Raw genomic sequence first — 20,466 nt, 5'->3', positions numbered from 1 at the left:
GAGAAACTACTATTATTGAAAGTAGTTAAAAAGTGTAGCATACAAAGTCTATTTTATTATTCTTAGCAAATAAACATTCAGTAACGAGTTGCACGTTAATAATATTTTTCAATGTAAATACCATATAATTTGTTAAACAGAAGAAGTAAAAATCATAGAAAGCTTGTTTTATTTTTTATTTTTTAAAAAAAATAAGTAAAAATCATTATACGAAATGATAAGAAATGATCGCACAAGTACATATCACGTTTTTTTATTACTACTACTACTACTATTGGGTACTGACTACATCCAATAGAGAGTCTGTTTGTTATAGATTTTTTCAAAATAGATTCTTATAGTATTACATAATATTAAGTAAAAAAAATTCACAAAGAATTTTTTTATAAAAACTTCAAATGAAAATTTGGTTTAAATAGTTATTCTTAAAATGTTATTTTAGGTATTTGATCATTTTATTGAAATTTTTTTGAATATCAAAATTTCAAAAAATCACTTAATTTTGAAACTATTTCAAATAGATTTTCATAAAAATCATTTTTGAAATACAACTTTTTGAAAAAATTGTGATTTTGACTATATTTTGATCTTCAATAATGTGTATTTATGTTATATGATGTCAAAATTAGTGTTTCAATTTAGAAAAAATGAATATAAAAAAACTTGTAATATTTTGAAAAACGATTTTACAAAATCTATTTTCAAAAATACAAAGAAAAAATCCATTTTTTTAAAGCTGAAACAAACAGGCCCAGAGTCTTAAACATATAATGAATTTTCAATAATCACCCTTCCTTCTATTCGTATTATTTTAACTTATACAAAATATAAGGGCATTTTTTTAGTATGTATAACCCATCATTGAATTGCTAATCAAACTTTTTATATAAGACTTGTAAAAGAGAGAGAGAGAACTAAAAGAGAACCACATGACATATGAATTTTCAGCTGTTTAAAACTTGAGTTTATATTTATTTTTTTGACAAAACTTCACAACTTAGAGTTGGTGGCTGATCTTTTGGGAATTTCCTTCCTTGTCAGGCCTTCTTGAACCAATGAAACAAGAAGCTGCAAGTTAACAATGAAAGAAGTTAGACAAGCTGGGAAAAGAAAGGGATCTTATGCTGACAGAAGTATACACACAACATATGAAAAAGAAGATAAAGGTAATAGATGAAGTGATTTAATCCTTTACCTCTCCCTTTTGATTGAACATCCGGCCTGTGACATAGCCACGCGCATTGAAGGCAGCAGGGCTAAATATCTGCAGAACAAATTCGGTTGGGTGTATCAACAACTTTACAATACACACCACAAACAAAATTTGGTGAAAATAAATTTAGGAAAAGTCAAGCACTTGACCAGTTGAGTACTTATTGATATTCAAAATGTGGTCAATGAGTAACCATTTATTGACTTAAATAATCAACTTGGATAGTTTAATTGTTCCTTAAAAATTGTTTTTAATTTTTACCAAGAATTTTGTTGTATGTTGAGATTTTCCCAAAATAATGAAGGCACTAACCTCATATAGTATCCAGTCATCAGCTCTTAACGGTCTGTGAAACCACATGCTGAAATTAAAATGAAAATAGAAACATCAAACACATAGGCTAGAAAGCTTGAAAACTTTCTAAGCACGCCTCACACGTTATTATTTTAATATATAAATAACCTATTGTACAACCAAAAGGACTATGACACTTACGAGTGGTCCAAACTTACAGCACGTGTCTTTAAACCCACCCGACGGTGGGGATTCACACTTACTTGAAGAAATAATAGATCAGAAGCAAATGCTGCCACACACCTGCAATACAAACCAATTATTTGATATAATACCATTGATAAGCCAATTGTTTAAACTTTTTGGATATTTGGTCTAGATGTGTATCAGAGTCCCTTGTCCAAGTGGTTATAACTTATAATTATGATCTTTGACTCTTTAATGTAAGAGTTGAATTTCAGCAAAGTAAATTGGCCTATGCATTGGTAACTTGCAACTAAAGCTTTTGGGATTTGGTTTTTGACATAGGTTCAAATGCATATGCACAATAAAATCAAATTTTCCTCAATCTCCATTTTCACAAATTTTAACATAAACTCCAACACTTTCAAGCACAAGGCTCCTAGTTTAGTGCATCAGTAAAATCCCTCCTAGTTCGTGCATTTTGCCAATATCACTCAACCCTTCAAAACAAGAATATCTAACAGTAGATAAAGGTATGTACCTATGCAAGGCCTGATCATCCGACAATTTTCCTTTTGCTCTAAACCAGTATCTCAAACTGCATTTAAATTTTAAATAAGTTTAGGTAATATGTAATACCATTAAGAATCCCAGATATTGAGGCTATGTGAAAATGATTTACAGAGAAAGGAAGGAAAAGGATAGCTGTATTCCCAAAGGTACACTCATGCTTTCCTTTCCCCTCCTTCCAAATCTTCCATAAAAAACTGGTATAAATAAATGTAAGAAAAAATTGGGACAGAGAGCACCCAGCTAACCTAGGAGGAGACTTGGTCTGATTTGTTGTTGGTCTAGGTTCACAGAATCGTATCTCTATGGGCCAGGGAATGAACTCAGCTGTAGCAACTTTGGCCCGGTAAGTTCTGAAGCAAATAAATTTGTAAATATGGCATAGAAAATCATCATACGCACACAATTATCTGGAGTTGAACTAAATAAACAAATATAGGAAATTATTGCATGAAATAATAAATCTTACCTTGGAAGACGAGGGTCAGTAAGACGTTGCTCTCGTAACTCTTCCAATGATAGAAGCTATAACAGAGAGCAAAAACTAGTACTCCAAAATTCCTAGCAAATTTAGCCTTTTTTTATTGAATATAACTTTACTACTTACCTGGTCTGGGGCAGGGACAGATGGCATAGACACTTCCTGGTGTTGAAATCCTAATTCATCTTTCTGTAGAATTAAGATAATAACAAAATTAAATGTAACTAGAATGTAAAGTAAAATTTCTCAACCAGTATTAGAGTATATATGCTAAAAGAACGCATACCAATCAAAATGAAAACAGCTAAAGACAAAGCTACATCAACCGTGTTATATTTTGTAATCGTGACCGAGCCATATCCCACTAGATGGGGTTGATAACATAGATCACACCGTAACTCTATATCATGTATTAACTTCAAAGATAGACTGTTTACCTCTAAATATATCTCTTAATGGTTTGATATAGTTTCTCTGAAAAAACTGAAGCAGAAGAGATACCCATCATAGATTTATATTCTTACTATTGAATTGACAATGCTAGACAGCATCTCATTTACCGATGGTTCAAATTGCACCAAAATTTCTATCCCTATTAGGAATAAATCCAATCATACATAACAGTATATATAAATATATAAATTTCTTTTATACCAAAAAGCAGAATATAGGGATGCCCATCTATATAGTTGCAATATCTGGGTGGTCCTTCAAATGACATTTCATCTTTTAATTCCCAACAGTAACTAGTCTGAAATATTAAGTTAAAGATAACTGTTTGTCCTCAATACTAAAATTTTCTGTTATTATACAATATTCATTTAAGAATGATAAGAAAATGAAGGTTGGCTCGGCGGTTGGAGTGGAGGAGTTAAGGAGGTTGAGGGTTCTATCATCATCCACAAATAACACTAACATATACTTCCAAAAAACGAAAGAATAATAAGAAAATGCTTATATGAAACAAGAAGAGTGCATAACTTGACCTGATCCGCAGCTAAACAAATAAATAAAAATGACTGAATAATTATCAAACTCCAAGTCAAAAAGAATGAGGATTACCTGAAATGAAGCCAGCAAAGTGAATATGATGTTTCCCTTTTGAATTGCATCCACTTTCCTCGTAGCAAAGCTCTTCCCTTCGCGCAGACGCTTAACTTTATATAGAATTGGTACTGGAATAGGAAAGTGCACAAAATATATAACAAGTATACACAAACAAATATATTTTAAAGTAAAAAATATATTACCAGTACTCATAACCTATAAACACGGACACCGGGCACGTCACTTCTAAAGTAAAAAATATAGGACACCGACACCAATATATTTTATTCTAGTTAAATAAAATATGAACAGCGTATCTACTATCCAACCAATCCATCCAAAATATGAGCGGTTGAAGCTATTCTACCAATACAGAAAAAGGGAGTTACATCAGAGGATTCAGAGCACTGTCAACAAAGTTCAGTGATTAAACATCTTACTGTTAAAATCCCCCACGAGAAGAAAATACACATGCAAGCTATGAACAACTTTAAGACAATCAACAGACTTTGATGCCGCAGCCAATGCCTGGGGATTACGCATTACGTCATAAGAAGTCAACCCTTAGAAATTGCTATAAGAAGAAGATAAAGAAGTTTTATCATACCTGTCCAATTAGCTGTCCCCCAAAAACCTTCCCAAATTTTGGAGCATCTGGTGGGGTTATTCCTTGAAAAATATCTACCTTCCAAAGAGAAAGAGCGGAAAGATATAAGGCTTAATTATTGGAAATTCAGTGTTTTACTACTTATTATCAAAGGTACGCCAAGACAATAATATTTCCTTCTCTAGTGACATGTATCAATTATACTATATCATATGTGTTGCTGAGTACCTCTATTGGTTCCAAATGCAATATATGCTCTACAGGTGAGCATGTCTCAAGAGATTTTTCTGCACTCCAGATAGAATTTGGCTGCAACAGTGTCGAGTGCTCATGGGGCAGCACTAGGCAGGATAGCTGACACAGCAAACAAAAAAATAGTTGCTATAGGATTGTAAGTAACATTTTATTTACAAGTATATCATGTTGATATTGGAAGGCAGTAGGATAATAAACCAAAAAGGGGAACCTTAGTCAAAGCTACAACATCAGCATGGTGAACTGCATTTGATAAACCTGCAAGTCACAAGTTCACATTACCTTCTGTAATTAAAGTTATGAAGCAGTTTAAGGTAATATCTCTCGTGCATTTTATGTAACAAAGAAACTCTAAACAAAAATATCAATAACAAAAAACCTATGCATTTTAGACCAGTGAAACCTCGTTTATTTGACTAAAGAAATTTTAACTAACGTCCATATTTCCAGTGCAGAGTATTGTTGAAAATAGAGAGACGGGTATGTTAAACTACTTTCTCTTGTGTATAATTGAGTGTCAAATTACAGAGTACCAAAACCTATTATACTAGTAATATACTTCTGATACTAATTAAATAAGGAAATGGGTTAGACAATGTTATGAAATCTAGAGGCCATAACTAAGGAAACAAATTGGGCAATGTTACGAAATCTAGAAGCCATAAGGAAAGAGGTTAACAATCTTCGAATACTAATACTAATATGTTAAAAACTAGAATACCGCACTAACTAGATAAAGAAGAATGAGAGCAATACAATCTTTTAAACACTCTTTATAATACATTCTTTATGATTGATCTGTTTCAAAGAAAATATTTCACATGCTTGCCTCATAATTCCATTGCACTTTTTAAAGGGCACGTTGACTTTTTAAAAATGCACCATAGAGAGTATGTTAAACAGTTTGATGCTAGCATTCCTCATAGAGAAATATTAGCATTTTGTTTTGTTTACAGTTACCCATGCTAACTTTTAAAATATTTATTATCTCTTCTTAATTCAGATTATATATTTATATTATCTTTATACTAAAAATATTTGTTCTATTCTAGGGGGGGTTATTTATAAAATCTGCCATATCCGCATGTCTGCAGTGTTTTTTACTCTTATGTCCTTTTTTTCTAGATCATTCTACTAAAGCTAAAGCTAAAATCTGTTATGCTTTTAACTACCCAGAAACCTAACATATGCTAACAAACATAATTAAGAATAACAAATCCATGATGACAGAAACACCAAACAAGACTATACCGTTTGAAATGAAGGGAAAACACAAAAAATAAAGAGCAGTTTTGAGCATAGCTGCATAAGAATTAAGGCTAGAGTTACCAATACCAAAATAGTCATATCTTTTCAGTTGAAATTCTAGATCCTTTTGATCATCAGCAAGACCAGATCCAATAACCTCAGCCTGCAAACCAAGAAACCGAACGTTAAGCACAAAACTCTAAAATATTAAAGAATAGTATTGCATAAATAAATAAAATCTTAACACCCCATTATCCATCATAACCATTAGATGATACATACACTACTCCCTTTCAATTATGATGAATTCTGAAATATAACATGAAGGAAAAATAAAGAGCATACCTCTCCTTCCCAAATGAAGTAAAGACCCTCTCCAGGCTCTCCATCACGAACAACATACTCTCCCGGCTCTACACAGGAACCAACCATTCAAGAATTGAAAACATTAATGCATTCAATAGTTCATCAACCAACTGTCCCTTAAATCAAACATATCTTCCTATGAATCAATATGACATAGACACGTATAAACAACACGACACTAGGCACGACACTGGTACATTGACACAAGTAATAATTCAGAAAATGAAATAATTGAATATAATTATCATATGTGTCGGACACCGCACCTACATGCTCTTTTAGTTGCAAAAAACTTAACTCGCAAATAATGGTTAATGCTACGGTGAACCACCTTCACAAGTGGGTCTACCGTGGACAAGTGATCAGATTATTATAATGAATACGAATTTTCCCCATAAAAAAATATTAAAACTTGAAAATCATCTCATATGTTATTGTGACATATCAAGATTAATGGTTAGCTCGCAAACAATTCATTGCATAAATTTCAATTGAACAACAAAACAAAGTAAATAATGAAAATCTGATTAGTAATTAGTAATTACCATAGTTTTTGAGAATGACAAGTTGAGAAATGTTCCGTAAAGATGATCTAGGAAGCCTCTGAAGCAAAGGGACACAACCGAGAAACTCGAACACTGCAAAAAGATGAAACAAAAGAGTGATCCTAACAGAAATTCAAAAAAAAAAAAAAAAAAAAAGTAAAATCGAAGTATGAAGAAATGAAAGGAAAGAAATATTGTCGGTAAGGATGACCTTCTTCCTTCGCCATTAGAGAATGGATTGAAAATTACGCTTTTTCTAAGATCAAGAATAAAACGAGAGATAAGTGATTACAACAAAAATTAAAGATGACATAAATAAATAAATAATTAAATATTGTAAATTTATAATCTAGAGTGCATAATGGAGGGAGCATCCATTATACTGAAAAGTCCACATCTATTGAAATTTGAAAAATGGAAAAATGTGGTTTATTTTAGAAAAAAATCAATTTTTTTATTAAAATAATCAGTTCTGATTATTACAGATTTTTAAAATAATTAGAAGTTAAAAATAATTAGAAAATAGCTAAAAATGAAAAACTACTAAGAGTAGCTTATAAAATAATAGATTTTTAGAGAAAAAAATGCTAAAAGAATAAAATTATTTGTAATTAAAAAAAAAAAAAAAAAAAAAAAAAAAAAAAAAAAAAAAATTACTTTTATAAATTGTATCCAAACAAACTAAAAATTATTTTATTTAAAAAAATGATTTTTATTATAATAAACAAACATAAAGTAAATTCAACTTTTCTAAAAATCTCTAAAAACTAATCTCTAAATTATTTTACATCAAAATCACTATTTTTTTTTTAATTTGTAACAAACGAACCAGATGTAAAACAAAAAAATCGAAAAAAAATTAATAGAAAAAAAATAGAGAATTCATTCTCGCTTTGAATTAAGTAGTTGACATACAACCGTAAAAAAAATAATGGGTATACCATTATAAATACTAGTTGCCAGACGGACACGTTCGATGCCCGTCTGTGTGATCCGATTTTATGAAAACAAAAACGTGTTAAAAAATGTAAATGATTTGATGAAAACAAAAAAGTATAAATGTTATTTTTTTAGGGTAGAAATTATTAAGATAGAAGTTATTAAATAGAAGTTAATAATAGTTTTGAAAAAATGTAGAAGTTAAGAAGAGTTTTTTTTATAAAAAAAAACCGTTAAGGGTATTATAGGAATTAGAAAAAAAGGCTACTTCAAAAACCAAGTTTATATAGTATAGATTTTAAATTTTGTTTTTAGTTTTTGCCTTTCAAGTTAATTCATGTGTAGCTTACGTTTTATTTAATGAGTTATATTGTTGTTTATAAAACAAATAAAAAAGTTATATTGTTCATGTGTTTATAATATTACAAGAATTTTTCCTACAAAAATTTATGCGTTAACAAAAAATAATTAAATATGAATTTTTAAGCACTAAAAACTTAAAATAATCATATTTAACTAGTTTAAAGCTCAATGCATTCGTATGGATCTATTGACTTTTATTCGATATTTAAGTTTGTCTTTATATTAAGGTAGAAAATTTATTTAGAATAAAATATTTTAAAATTTGTTATATAATATTGTTAAAATATAAATGAAACTATTGTATTATTTCTTGTGAAACTTATTAAATGATTTTTTTTTTATAAATTAAATGAATGAATTTGATTATAATTATGAATAACATATATTTATCTAGTTTTGAATGTATCAGTGACAAATAATGGTTATCCCATAACCTCAATGCCTTTTTTAGAAATTTTATGACCTGAAACAATACCTTCAGTTAACATAAAATGACATTTTTTCCAATTTAAAACAAGGTTTGTTTCAACACATCTTTTTAAAACAGCATCAAGGTGACCAAGGCAATTATCAAAGGAAATAAGAGATTACTGAACCCAGAAAAATCGCCAGAAAAGATAGAAAACATGCACATTTGAAAAGTAGCAGGGGCATTGCATAGACCAAAGGGCATCCTTCGATAAGCAAAGACCCCGTAAGGACAAGTGAAGGTAGCCTTCTCTTGGTCGGCATGGTCAACAACTATTTGATTATATCCTGAGTATCCATCTATAAAACAATAATAAGCTTGACCGGCTAACCTTTTTAGCATCCGGTCCATGAAGGATAATGGGAAGTGATATTTCATTGTTGTCGGATGTAGCCACCGGTAGTCAATACACATTTGCCACCTAGTTACTGTACAAGATGAAATTAACTCGTTCTTCTCATTTTTTATGACTGTCATTCCTCCCTTCTTTGGAACCACATCAACTGGGCTCACCCATGAATTGTTAGGGATGGGGTAGATCATTCCTGCTCCAAGTAATTTGAGAATCTCCTTCTTCACTACTTCTTTCATTGACAGATTTAATCGTCGTTAGGGTTGGACGCCTGACTTGAATTCTTCTTCTAATTTAATCTCATGCATACAATGGGCTGGACATATACCTTTTAGATCTGATATATTCCACCCAAGCCTCTTTGTGTTTTCTCAATGCTCTTAGTAATTTTTCTTCTTCAAGAGGTGCGAGAGAATTGCTAATGATGGCCGGTTGTATCTTCATATCACCCAAAAATACATATTTCAAATGTGTTGCCAGTTCTTTCAATTCTAAACCATTGGGTGATGACACACCCTCAACTATGGGGGGTCCTAGGCTCCAAAGTAAGATACTCGTATTGTTTTGGCCACCTAGCTATTTCACATGTTTCTAGTTGGTGTACATTTTTCATTATTTCCATATTTTGTCCTATCTCTTCTTTTCCTATAAAATGTTAATTTTTATACTCAATTTTTAACCCGTGCCTGGCACGGGTCCGGATACTAGTTACCTGATCAATAGACATACTAGGTGACTCTATTTTTGACTCTTTTCAAGTATTTCATTAATAAAATCAATTCCGTAGTATCAAGTATTCTCTTTTTTATGACGCGTGGCTTCAAAAACATTAAAACTTACCTCCTCATTATGAAACTTAATTTGAGTTCACCTAGTTCAACAATCAACATCAATTATAGCTCGACTGATTGCCAAGAAAGGTCTTCCAAGAAGGAGCGAAACTTCAGAGTTTTCATTCATATCCCTAATCACAAAATCAACTAGGAATAAAAGATCATCAACTGGAAACTGTATTTTTGCATCATTCACTTGTTTTCAAATTCACCCCTATTATCAATTTAATGTCATTCTAGTTCGGACAAATACCAACAAAGAGACAAATTTGATTAAAATTTTACAATTTCATCAACCATTTTAAAATATCAATAAAGTGAACCACTTGATAGATATTTTATTATAATTTCAAAGACTTAGGTATTTACTCATTGAAGACAATTATTACATGTACACATTATTTAAAATAAGTATTTTATAATTAAGTAATCACGGTAATTCGAGTTATCACAAGCTTGTGTCGGTATTGCTTATTGTAACCATAGAAGTTTATAACTTAATTAAGATTTTTATGTTAGGGGTTTGCCAAGTTTTTCATTAGACACATGATGAAAAACAATGTCACACACTTGGAATGCATTTGATCCGCTGAAAAATTGAAAACTGAACAACATTTTTTATACCCTATTTTGATTTAGAAACTAATCACAAGACTGAACAAAATAAATAGCAAAAGACTGGACATTTTTGTCCCTAATTGAACTATGGAATAACTTTAACTAACTTTTTGTCCAAATTACAAACTACCAAAATACCAAAATGCCTTTTTTATTCTCCAACATAAAATCTAAAAATCTTTATCTCGTCGGTACAAAATTATGTTTTGTCTTGTACTATTTTGTCATGTTATGTATAATACTATTTTGTCATGTTTTGTCTTGTACTATTGTTTAAGTAATTAATCAGACCCTTGAGGTGGCAAGAGCTTAATCTTGTAACCTTAAGTTGTCGAGATTGAATCTCGTCAAGGATGTTGTAAAGTGGTCAATAATGACAATAGTTAATATGCATAAGCATTTTCTTATGTATGGTGCATAAGTCATTTACAGCCATCAGATGATTTTACACATGTAATAATCATAACTAAATAACTTTATATTTTTGCTTGCTCAATTTCGGCCACATTTTACATGCGATTCGATCACCGATTTCAAAAATTAATACCGGAAACATTCATAAAATCGAACGACGATCAAAACGGTATAAAGAACGTCGAGTTTCGTTGATTATTGAGGGAGAACGAACCGGGTCGACGAACCGAGTCGTCGTGACCCGTTTCTGCAGAAAATGGGTGAGGAAGATAATGAACAGTGACGCGCGTCCATGCCCACTCTCACTAGTCTAGTTAAATGGTTTCATACCGTTATACACCGAAACCATTAGTCTAGTTAAATGGTTTCATGACGTTATACACCGAAACCATTATTATAGTTAAATGGTTTTATATGAGCATTAGTGTTAAGATGTTATACACTGAAACCATTAGTCTTGTTAATTGGTTTCAAGATGTTATACACTGAAACCATTTGTCTAGTTAAATGGTTTGATACTGTTATACACTGAAACCATTATTATAGTTAAATGGTTTTATATGAGCATTAGTGCCAAGATGTTATACATTGAAATCATTAGTCCTTTTAATTGGTTTCAAGATGTTATACACTGAAACCATTTGTCTAGTTAAATGGTTTCATACTGTTATACACTGAAACCATTATTCTAGTTAAATGGTTTCATAGCGTTATACACTGAAACCATTAGTCTTGTTATTTGGTTTCAAGATGTTATACACTGAAACCATTAGTCTAGTTAAATGGTTTCATAGCGTTATACACTGAAACCATTATTTTAGTTAAATGGTTTCATATGGGCATTAGTGTCAAGATGTTATACATTGAAACCATTGTTATTAAGTAAAACATCACATAACCATTTTACAAAACCATGCTACATAAAGCAAAAAATCATATAAAGCAATTAGGGTTAGTTTAGTTGAAAAAAATTTGGATAGTATGCATGAGATATTGGATTCGATCATTTCTTTATTGTAAAGAAAAATCGATATATATATATATATATATATATATATATATATATATATATATATATATATATATATATATATATATATATGTAATTAATGCATGAAATTTTATTTATATTGTGATTATGATTGATAAAACTTAAAATTAAATTGTATGTTTGACAAGTATGCTTTATATATACATGAATCATTCGTTATTATGTTAGGCTTCGAGGGGGTGTATGACAAAAATTAATTAAAAATGAATTTTTATAATATATACTTCAAAGGAACAAAAGTTATTATTTAATTGGAAAAGGGGGGGCGCGCTAGAAATTTGGGGGGGTGCGCTAGAAGTTTGGAGGAGGGAAAAAAATTGGGGGCGCGCTAGAAATCTAGGGGAAGAAAAAAATTGGGGGGCTCACAAGAAATCTAGGAGAAAAAGGAAAAAAAATTGGGGGGTGCGCTAAGCAAAAGGGGGGCGCAAGTAATGAGGTAGTATATGGAGGGCGCGCGAGTAATGGATTGCCTAATTTTGGGCTTGGGCTGACCTTTGGTTGACTTTTGGTGTAAGAAGCAAATATGGTGGGTGTATGAAGCAAGTTTATGCATAGTGCATAAGTTTGGGCTTATGCACCATAACCACACCCGTCAATAATGCCCCTTGAATTAATAATAAAAATTTTCCACTTCCCCAATTTTGTTAAAAAACAATGTCATCTGCTCAATCAAATCTATAATTGTGACAAACTAGCATATCACACTCTCTCTACTAGATTACTACTATACTGATACAATTTGCAAAAATTGGAGAGGTCAATGTGTAGTAGCTAATACAGGTCACAATTAGTTACAATGTATGGACAAATTTTACATCCAGATTCTATTCTACGAGTTTGAATCCACAAAAAAAAAAAAAAAAAATCTATCCTAACCAACTACTTGATTAACTAGTATGTGCTGTCGCAAGTGACAATTCTATTTTCCTAATCTGTATCAGGATACCCCAACCGCTTTGTTGGGGGAACTATAAATATAAACTCCACAACACAAGATTCTCTTTTCTGCCAGTTATACCTGAAGATCAAGAACAGCTTCTCCTGCAGCGAGAAAAGACACGATCATCACTAAAAACATGCTACTGTTAACTGATATTAAAACTCATTTGATGCTGTTTAACTTATAAAATTATTCCAAACCCAATCAGATAATAGGTTCATGCTATGATTAGCTGTAAAAGGTTAGGTACTGGATATGGAATGCATGGAGATCAAAGGACACTATCAGTGGGAGCCAATAATGAAACTGAAGTGGTTAAGTTACTGAACTATGTTTATTAAAGAAATTTGGGAATTCCAAATTTCTAATTGGACAACAGAGTCTGGAATAGAAAGGTTCTAAGTGACACATGATCATTCATTCAATTAAAGTCAGATAAAGGTTTCTCCTTAACATATTATTTTACAAATAAGAAGAGGCTAGAGATACATTTAAAACTTTCTTGCAGCAACTTACCATGCATTCTCTTGACAAAACGTTCAAACTCTATGAAGTTTTGACGTTCCATCAGAAGTGGACTGAGCCTCAGGTATGTAAAGGATGAAAAGTGCCTTCCATCTGGATCATTCATGGGCTTGGTATTATCCAAAACCTTGTTATAGCTAACTCTGTTTAGGCAAGGAAGTGAATTCTCACTGACAACGGGAAGTCCAACATCCCAACCGGCATTCAACACCTGCAATGCATAACCACAATGTGTATTTTAGATCATACAACTTTTATACTATAATGTATTTGGCACATCCTAATTTTTTCTGTAATAGAAGTATAGAACAACAAAGACCAATTTTCTATTACTTTCTTCCTAATGTAATTGCTTATATAAGAAACAAATTATATAGAAGATAAACTTAAGTATTAAATACTAACTTGCCAAACTAATCGCTCAGGATCAGCAAATGGCTCCGGAAAACCCTCATGTTGATTCAATGTGTGCAGGTCAACACAAGCAATGTTTAAGCTAACTCCATTTCTCTTTAACATTGCAACAATTGCAGCATAGCCATCACGATTGCATGGATTATAATACCCAGCAGTTAATTCAGCAGCATGACTAGCAGTCTTGTACCACCAGTAAATACCTGATAGCTGTATAGAAATTAAAACATATCAAATTGTATAGAAATTAGAACATATCAAATAGATTGCACAAGGCCATGGCACACCTGCAAAAACTAAAAATGAAGTACCTAATAGGGCAAGCATTACTGTAGCATTGATTTTACAAATCTAGTTTTTACATTGAGGGACAGTAATGTTCAAAAAATGTATTAGTTTAGGAGAGTTGTTTTTGTGAAGATTATCGAAAAAGTAATATTATGTAGAGAATATTTTGACCCAAAAATGTATTACTAGAAGTTATTTTCTAACACCATGCTAGTTTTATGCGACAAATGGGCTCAGCTACATGGAACAAATTACGTCATAATGCTCTATCATATTTTTATCAAAACCATTGACTTCTAGGTCTTAATTGATAGTTTCTCTTATAGTTTTTCTTGGTTTTCCATTGCCTCTAGCAATTAGGTTATCCTCCATCTTACTCTCCTTGCTGCGGATTCTATAGGCCTCCTCCACACATGCCTAAATTGAGATTCAAACCATTTTTCGCAATAGGTGCTACCAGAGCTCTCTCTCTCTCTCTCTCTCTCTCTCATTCCTAAACAAACAACAGCCGAAGCCATAATCATAAAGGTGGAATCAGCAAAAATTCATTAAGTTTAATGATAAAGAAAACAATTCAAGAAGCTATTTTTCTAACAGATCACAAAATTATCTTCACATTACAATTTTGATTATCTTACCTTTGCAGCAATGCAGGATCCCTCAAAAGCTAATTTTGCCAGAGAAAGTACTCGGTTTCCATGATCAACTAAAGCCTGAGAGTACCAATTGAGAAAAAACCTACCATAGAAGCCATCATAATCACCCCCATCACAAAAGAAACCTGTTTCGTGTGGCTGAGAATTATAGGTGCCCACATTATCTGGCCCTCTTGCCCAAATAGTGTGCCCTCTTGCTTCTGCTGCTTTCCTAAGATTTTTCAACATATACCGATCATAGCACTGCACAGAAGTGAAAAAGATGATGAGCAAATTGATTAAAAAGGTATTTGAGCCTCTGAGGTGTATGCATAGGCAAAAGGACATTAGCAACTATAAGTGAAGAATAAAAGACAGAGAGATGGGGCTCAGCATAATGAGGATTTTCTTGGTTAAAAGAATTTACTGGAACGCAGATATTTGAGCAAAGGAGGCATTCACAATGAAAAACTGAATCTGAAAATTATCAGATTTCGATAAAAAAAAAATTAATACACTTGAGAAAAGAAGAAAAAAAAACCTTGAATTTTAATAAAAAAGTATATTTAAGGAAACAATTACCTGGAATTCACCAACACCAGGATATCTCCAGCCATGCTTTACAGGAGAAGATGGGTATCTTAGCTCTCCACATGGACCTAGTCCAACTTCAATCATGGAGATGAAGCCATCCTCAAAATACTCGTCAAACTCTATCCGGAAACTTCTCATGAAATCAAAATAAACCTAAAAAAGAGTACAATACACAAATGGCATGCCTTAATTTTATTTGTATAACATAAAACGGAAAACATGTCTCCTCTCACATTCTTGAAAAGCATCTGATAAATAATTCAAATGAATCTATTCAGAGGAAATGTGATTTATGGCTAACACCATAATATGTAATATAGGAGGGATTAAAGCATTTTCCATCATGATTTAATAATTACTTCAAGCTCGGTTTACAGATGTCTACACTGATGACATTTCATTACCATACGCAAAAATCCATTTCATACTAAATGCATTCAGTAGTAGACTAGTAGTAGTAGTAGTAGTAATAATAATAATAATAATAATAATATAACAACAACAACAACAACAATAGTTGTTAATAACAACAGAAGCAAACAACAACTAAAACAAACAACAATAGTTGTCATAGTTGTATTATAAAGTCGTTATTACCTCCACAGCAGTCCGACCTCTCAAAACACGTTCCTTATCTATTCCCCAAGAGAGACATTCAGGGTTGTGTCTTCCCTCTCTATCTGTGAAAAAAATATCTGGATTGCTCCTACCAATTTCAGCAACCCAATGGGGTAATGGAATACAAACATCATCACCAAAATTGCCTCCACATTCATGAAAAGACATGACAACCTAGCCAAATGTAAACAAGACAACTCACTATGAAAGCCAGACTGAATCAGCAAGAGAGTTACCCACAATGATTAAAGTAGCTTACAAAACTCACCTGCAACTTAAGCTTAAGCTCATGCACCATTTGAAAGAGTCTCTTGTAACCATTCCAATTATACTCTTGTGGAGCATGTGCCTCCACTATTCCCCACCAGCAGTCTACCATAACACCGTCAACATTTGCTGATTTTAACACCTTCAGCTGCTTTAGTAGACCATCCGGATCAACAAGCTCACATTTAATATTGATCACCCCCAACTGTCAAACATATAGATAGATAGAATATGGTATATGATGTTAACTGGCGTATAAAGATAATTTCCAATAAGAGAAATTATTTATTTCGCTTAACATACATTTAAAAAAAATCCCAAACAATATATTAAAAAGACCAATATATTTTTTAAGCATAACTACTTACTACAGGCATTTTAAGAAACCAAGAAACAGAACTGAAAAGAAAATGAAAAATAAGAATAAAATCATAGCTCACCGGCAGCATCACATAAACAGGAACATATGGGGTCCCAGCAAAATCACGTTCTGATAATCTGGGTGGAATGTCAACAATCTGCAAAAAATAAAAAGACGTAAAACAATGCCGAGAGACTTGCCTGCTTATGGCACCATATTGAAATTATATGCAAAATAAAAAAGGAACAACATGCCGTTTTGGATAATCCTTCTTGTTGCGCTATCATTTAAAAAAAAAAAAAAACTATAGGGACTGATTTTCAATGATAAACACTGTGGAGATTAGCACTTACTACAAGAACAGAAAATGGAGAAAAATAAGAGATAAATCTAGAGTTCTGCATTAGAACAGAACCTCTAGCCTAAAGTCATTCCACTTATTCCTCTAAATCCATGCCTACCATAAACTATCTATCCTTCCCTCCTATATTCTCCTTCTCCCCAAATGAGTTCACCCCCCACAAGTCTTCACCAGCTCAAAATTCTTTATGCTTAAAACAACATAAACTTTCTCTTTAATTTCTATTATGTACCCCTCATGGACCTCACCCATGTGTTTATCCTTTTATTTCCCAATCCTTGTAGCACATCTAATGGATTAATTTGGAAAAATATGAAAGAGGTCAAGTGGGTCACATTGACAGTGCAGATAAAATTCACAAAGCAAGTAAGATTTGAAATTTTCAATACGTAATTTATTCATTAAAAGTCAATTAACATGCTCTGCTTATTAAATGCATGAGTGAAATTTTGATATTGATATGGAAAGAAAGAATAACGTAGCTACTAGATCATTCCATCAGCATATCACAACAGCAGCCGGAAAAAACTTATTTCTAAAACAAACAGTAAGAGGCCAATCATTCTAAAACAAATCAATAAGAGGCCAATCAACTTCATTAAATACCTGCTTCTCATTAATGGTATCTATTGAACCACCAACCACAGGAGGATTGTCTCTCTGAGCTTCACCATCCCCCACCATAGATGTTTGAGACTGGGAACTTGAGGATAGATCATAAGGAGATGGAGATGGAGCTGGTACGAAAACACCTTTCATTGGACATGCATTATACTCTAAAGGGCTGCCATAGTCAGAAGCAACCCCCTTGAGGGAAACAGATGGTGGCTGTTGGGAAGGCACATGGGATGATGACGAAGTAACAACTGCAGAATTGCCACCAGCAGGCATCTGACCCTGTAAGGTTGAGAAGAAAAGGTTCCAATGTGGGAGTTTTTCTGAGATTTATCAGAACTGAAATTTGCAGATAAACAACAGTAATAAGATTTGCAGATACAACCGTAAAAAAAAAAAAGATTTGCAGATACAAAATGGTAATAAGACATTTATAAGTACATATAATTAATGTCTACACTACTGAAGTTAAATATTTTCTAAACAATGGAGCCATCCAAAACAAATGTTGATTAGGGTTTTTTGAAGAGTAAACAAAGTGCAGAAAAAATTATAAGGCCGTAGTCCCCCCCCCCCCCCCCCCCCCCCCCCCCCCCCCCCTTCGTCGAAAAACAGCAAAGGATGCCAGCGGATGCACACCAAAAGTCACAAAATGCAGCTTTAAGTCTTAACAGATAATTACCTGAGATCTTGAGGGAAATGTAGTTCCATCTGGAAGAACCACCCATCCAGCTTCCCTTGCAAGAGCAGCAATGACATCATTAATGTCAGCCCTAACTCTAAGATTATAATTTCCATGCCTGCGAAGCCCTGCCAAGATCCTTGCAGTGATAGCCCTCCGGCGCCTCTCTCTTAGCTTTGTTCTCTCTTTCTCTTCTACCGGTCTAGATCTTCGAGTGCCTCCACCCGGAGAGCCTACTTGCTCTTGAAACAAGTGGTGCTGCTGAAACCTACTGTCACCATCAGCTCCAGTTCCCATCCCACTCCCACCATCAATCTCTACCATCCTTGAAACATTTCCAAGCACACCTCCATTTTCCTCATAATCTTCATCCTCGTCATCCCCGCCTTTCATACCCATTCCCATTTCTTCTTCATCATCCTCACTCATTCCAACCAGCCTTTGCATATCAGTTGCCATAATCCCAAATCTAAACTCTCAATAATTCAATTCAATCTAATTCATAAATATCCTAGGGATTCTGTTGATGTCCAAATCCATCAAAATTTATCAATGGCCTCCATTTAAAACCTAAAAAATCATGTCCAAATGAATTCCACTGGCTGCACAATAACGCACCCAGGTGAAAATGCACTCTTTCCTTAAATCGCTTAAATTAAATTAAGCCTTCGTAGGTAATTTTCTTTAAAAAAAAAAAAAAAGAAAATATCAAAATAGGATACTTTTGTATATGTAATTAGTATATGTAATTTTCTTTTCCATAATGGGTCATGCTAAACAGTGTCCAGCATACTAAAAAAGGAAACAAATGACAAAATTAACGATGAGAGATGATAACTTTTTACATATTTAAGCCATTGAATGCACAATTTACCAGATAAAATTTCCATTTTAATATCATGAACTAGTGCCGGGGACACTGTTTAACATTTTCCATAATATTTTCTCTTCCCCAAAATCATTTTAAGCTTCCATACCAAAAAAAACATAGCTACTCTAAATGTACCACAATTAGTATTTTAACAATGCATCTTTTTCCTATCCAAAACCACAGCAAAAAAAAGAAATACAAAAAAATGAAAATATCGCGTGGATTCATCATAAATCAGCTCGAGGTTACCTTCGAGATCGAGATCATGATTAAATTAATGAAATTCCCCGTCGATCGGTCTCTTCCTTGCAAGATCCTCGAGAGCTCCGTCGTATACCGATATTCCCGGCGATCGGCGCGGAGTTCCAGCTCGGATCGGAAGAAAATGAGAGGAATCCTGGAGGATCTAGATCCGGAGAGGATGACGGCGGCTCCGGGAAGATCCGGCGGCAAGAAAGAGGTGAAATCTGGCCGGCGGGGAAATGGAAGCGAGCGTGCGAGTGAAGCATGCGAGATGCGTCTCACGAGGTAGGGTTCTCGCTCGTGTCGAGTGTGCGGAGACGAGCGTGTTTGCGAGGTGCACGTGTAAATTAAAAAAACAAACTAAATCACTTGGTTTATTGATTAAATTTTTTTTTTTTTTTTCATAATGTCTAAAAAAATATAGAGATTCTTTTTTGGTGATTTTAAAATAACCTAAAGTTACTTACGGACTTGAGCCAATATTTTCCCTGCCTCAGCCTTACGGACTATACAAATGTGTCACTCAATCAATAGTTACATATTGACTAAGTCAATCTTTCTTTTACAAAGAGTTGTTGGATCACAAGTTTACGAATAAAATTCAATCAAGTTGAGAAGCTTAACATAAGTGCACTCAGTTCACTCGATAGTATACTGATCCAAGTATTTAATTCAGAGATCTAGGAGTGAGAGTGGTTAAAGAAGAGCTTGAAAACTTGTACAGTAAAGACAAGTGTAGAATGAATGTTGTAGTGTAAACTCTTCCTCTTTAAAGGCACCCAAGTATGCTATTTATAGAAGTCGTTTGCTCTGAGTTGCGTGGCCTCCAAGTATGCCTGATGTGGAGCCAAAATCTAGTCGTTGTTCCTTCAAAAGATAGATCAAATAAAGTTGATGAAAGAGAGTAACACTATAGAAACATTCTCAGATTGTTCTTCAAGATTTATAAATGATGAGCGTGAATGTGAGCATACAAGAGTTGTATTAAGCTGTTTTTTTTTGTCAATTAGCTTAATGGCTAGGAAATCTGCTTTAAAGGTGAATAAGTGGAGTGACCCGAGTTCGAACCCGGGATCCTGCACATATAGTGTGATGTCCCTACCAACTGAGTTAAACTCATGAGGACGAGTTGTATCAAGTTGTTAATCGTTGCTCTCTAAGGAAAGACGTTGCAAAATAATAGTTATATTCAAAGTATAACTTT

General features: G+C 33.0%; 2 protein-coding genes across 5 annotated transcripts; both read right to left on the bottom strand.

Moving 5' to 3' along the window:
- Positions 1–753: 753 nt before the first annotated feature.
- LOC123890176 (acyl-CoA thioesterase 2-like) lies at positions 754–7,211 on the bottom strand. 2 transcript variants are annotated; one of them, XM_045939727.1, is made up of 17 exons: positions 7,021–7,211; positions 6,810–6,902; positions 6,244–6,311; positions 5,986–6,061; positions 4,862–4,908; positions 4,624–4,749; positions 4,396–4,473; positions 4,229–4,316; positions 3,804–3,916; positions 2,868–2,930; positions 2,730–2,785; positions 2,509–2,613; positions 2,232–2,288; positions 1,709–1,810; positions 1,526–1,574; positions 1,196–1,264; positions 754–1,068 (listed from the first exon to the last, which is right to left on the bottom strand). In XM_045939727.1, the coding sequence occupies exons 1-17, from the start codon at positions 7,034–7,036 to the stop codon at positions 991–993; spliced, it is 1,284 nt and encodes a 427-aa protein (XP_045795683.1). In that variant the 5' UTR covers positions 7,037–7,211; the 3' UTR covers positions 754–990. The 2 variants fall into 2 exon arrangements, with proteins under 2 accessions (XP_045795683.1, XP_045795682.1); XM_045939726.1 differs by having other exon boundaries at positions 5,980–6,061; positions 7,021–7,181.
- Positions 7,212–12,586: 5,375 nt separating this feature from the next.
- On the bottom strand, positions 12,587–19,611 carry LOC123888836 (beta-amylase 7-like). Of its 3 annotated transcripts, none has more exons than XM_045938026.1 (11): positions 19,269–19,611; positions 18,149–18,750; positions 17,458–17,748; positions 16,570–16,647; positions 16,131–16,334; positions 15,842–16,036; positions 15,233–15,397; positions 14,654–14,914; positions 13,719–13,937; positions 13,305–13,524; positions 12,587–12,889 (listed from the first exon to the last, which is right to left on the bottom strand). In XM_045938026.1, the coding sequence occupies exons 2-11, from the start codon at positions 18,605–18,607 to the stop codon at positions 12,861–12,863; spliced, it is 2,121 nt and encodes a 706-aa protein (XP_045793982.1). In that variant the 5' UTR covers positions 18,608–18,750; positions 19,269–19,611; the 3' UTR covers positions 12,587–12,860. The 3 variants fall into 3 exon arrangements, with proteins under 3 accessions (XP_045793982.1, XP_045793980.1, XP_045793981.1); XM_045938024.1 differs by having other exon boundaries at positions 18,149–18,830; positions 19,269–19,602; XM_045938025.1 differs by having other exon boundaries at positions 18,149–18,718; positions 19,269–19,602.
- Positions 19,612–20,466: the final 855 nt, after the last annotated feature.

Source organism: Trifolium pratense, linkage group LG6, assembly GCF_020283565.1.
Source record: "Trifolium pratense cultivar HEN17-A07 linkage group LG6, ARS_RC_1.1, whole genome shotgun sequence".
NCBI lineage: Eukaryota > Viridiplantae > Streptophyta > Magnoliopsida > Fabales > Fabaceae > Trifolium > Trifolium pratense.
The sequence above is the reverse complement of the archived record's forward strand: the minus strand, read 5'-3'. Positions and strand labels throughout refer to the sequence as shown.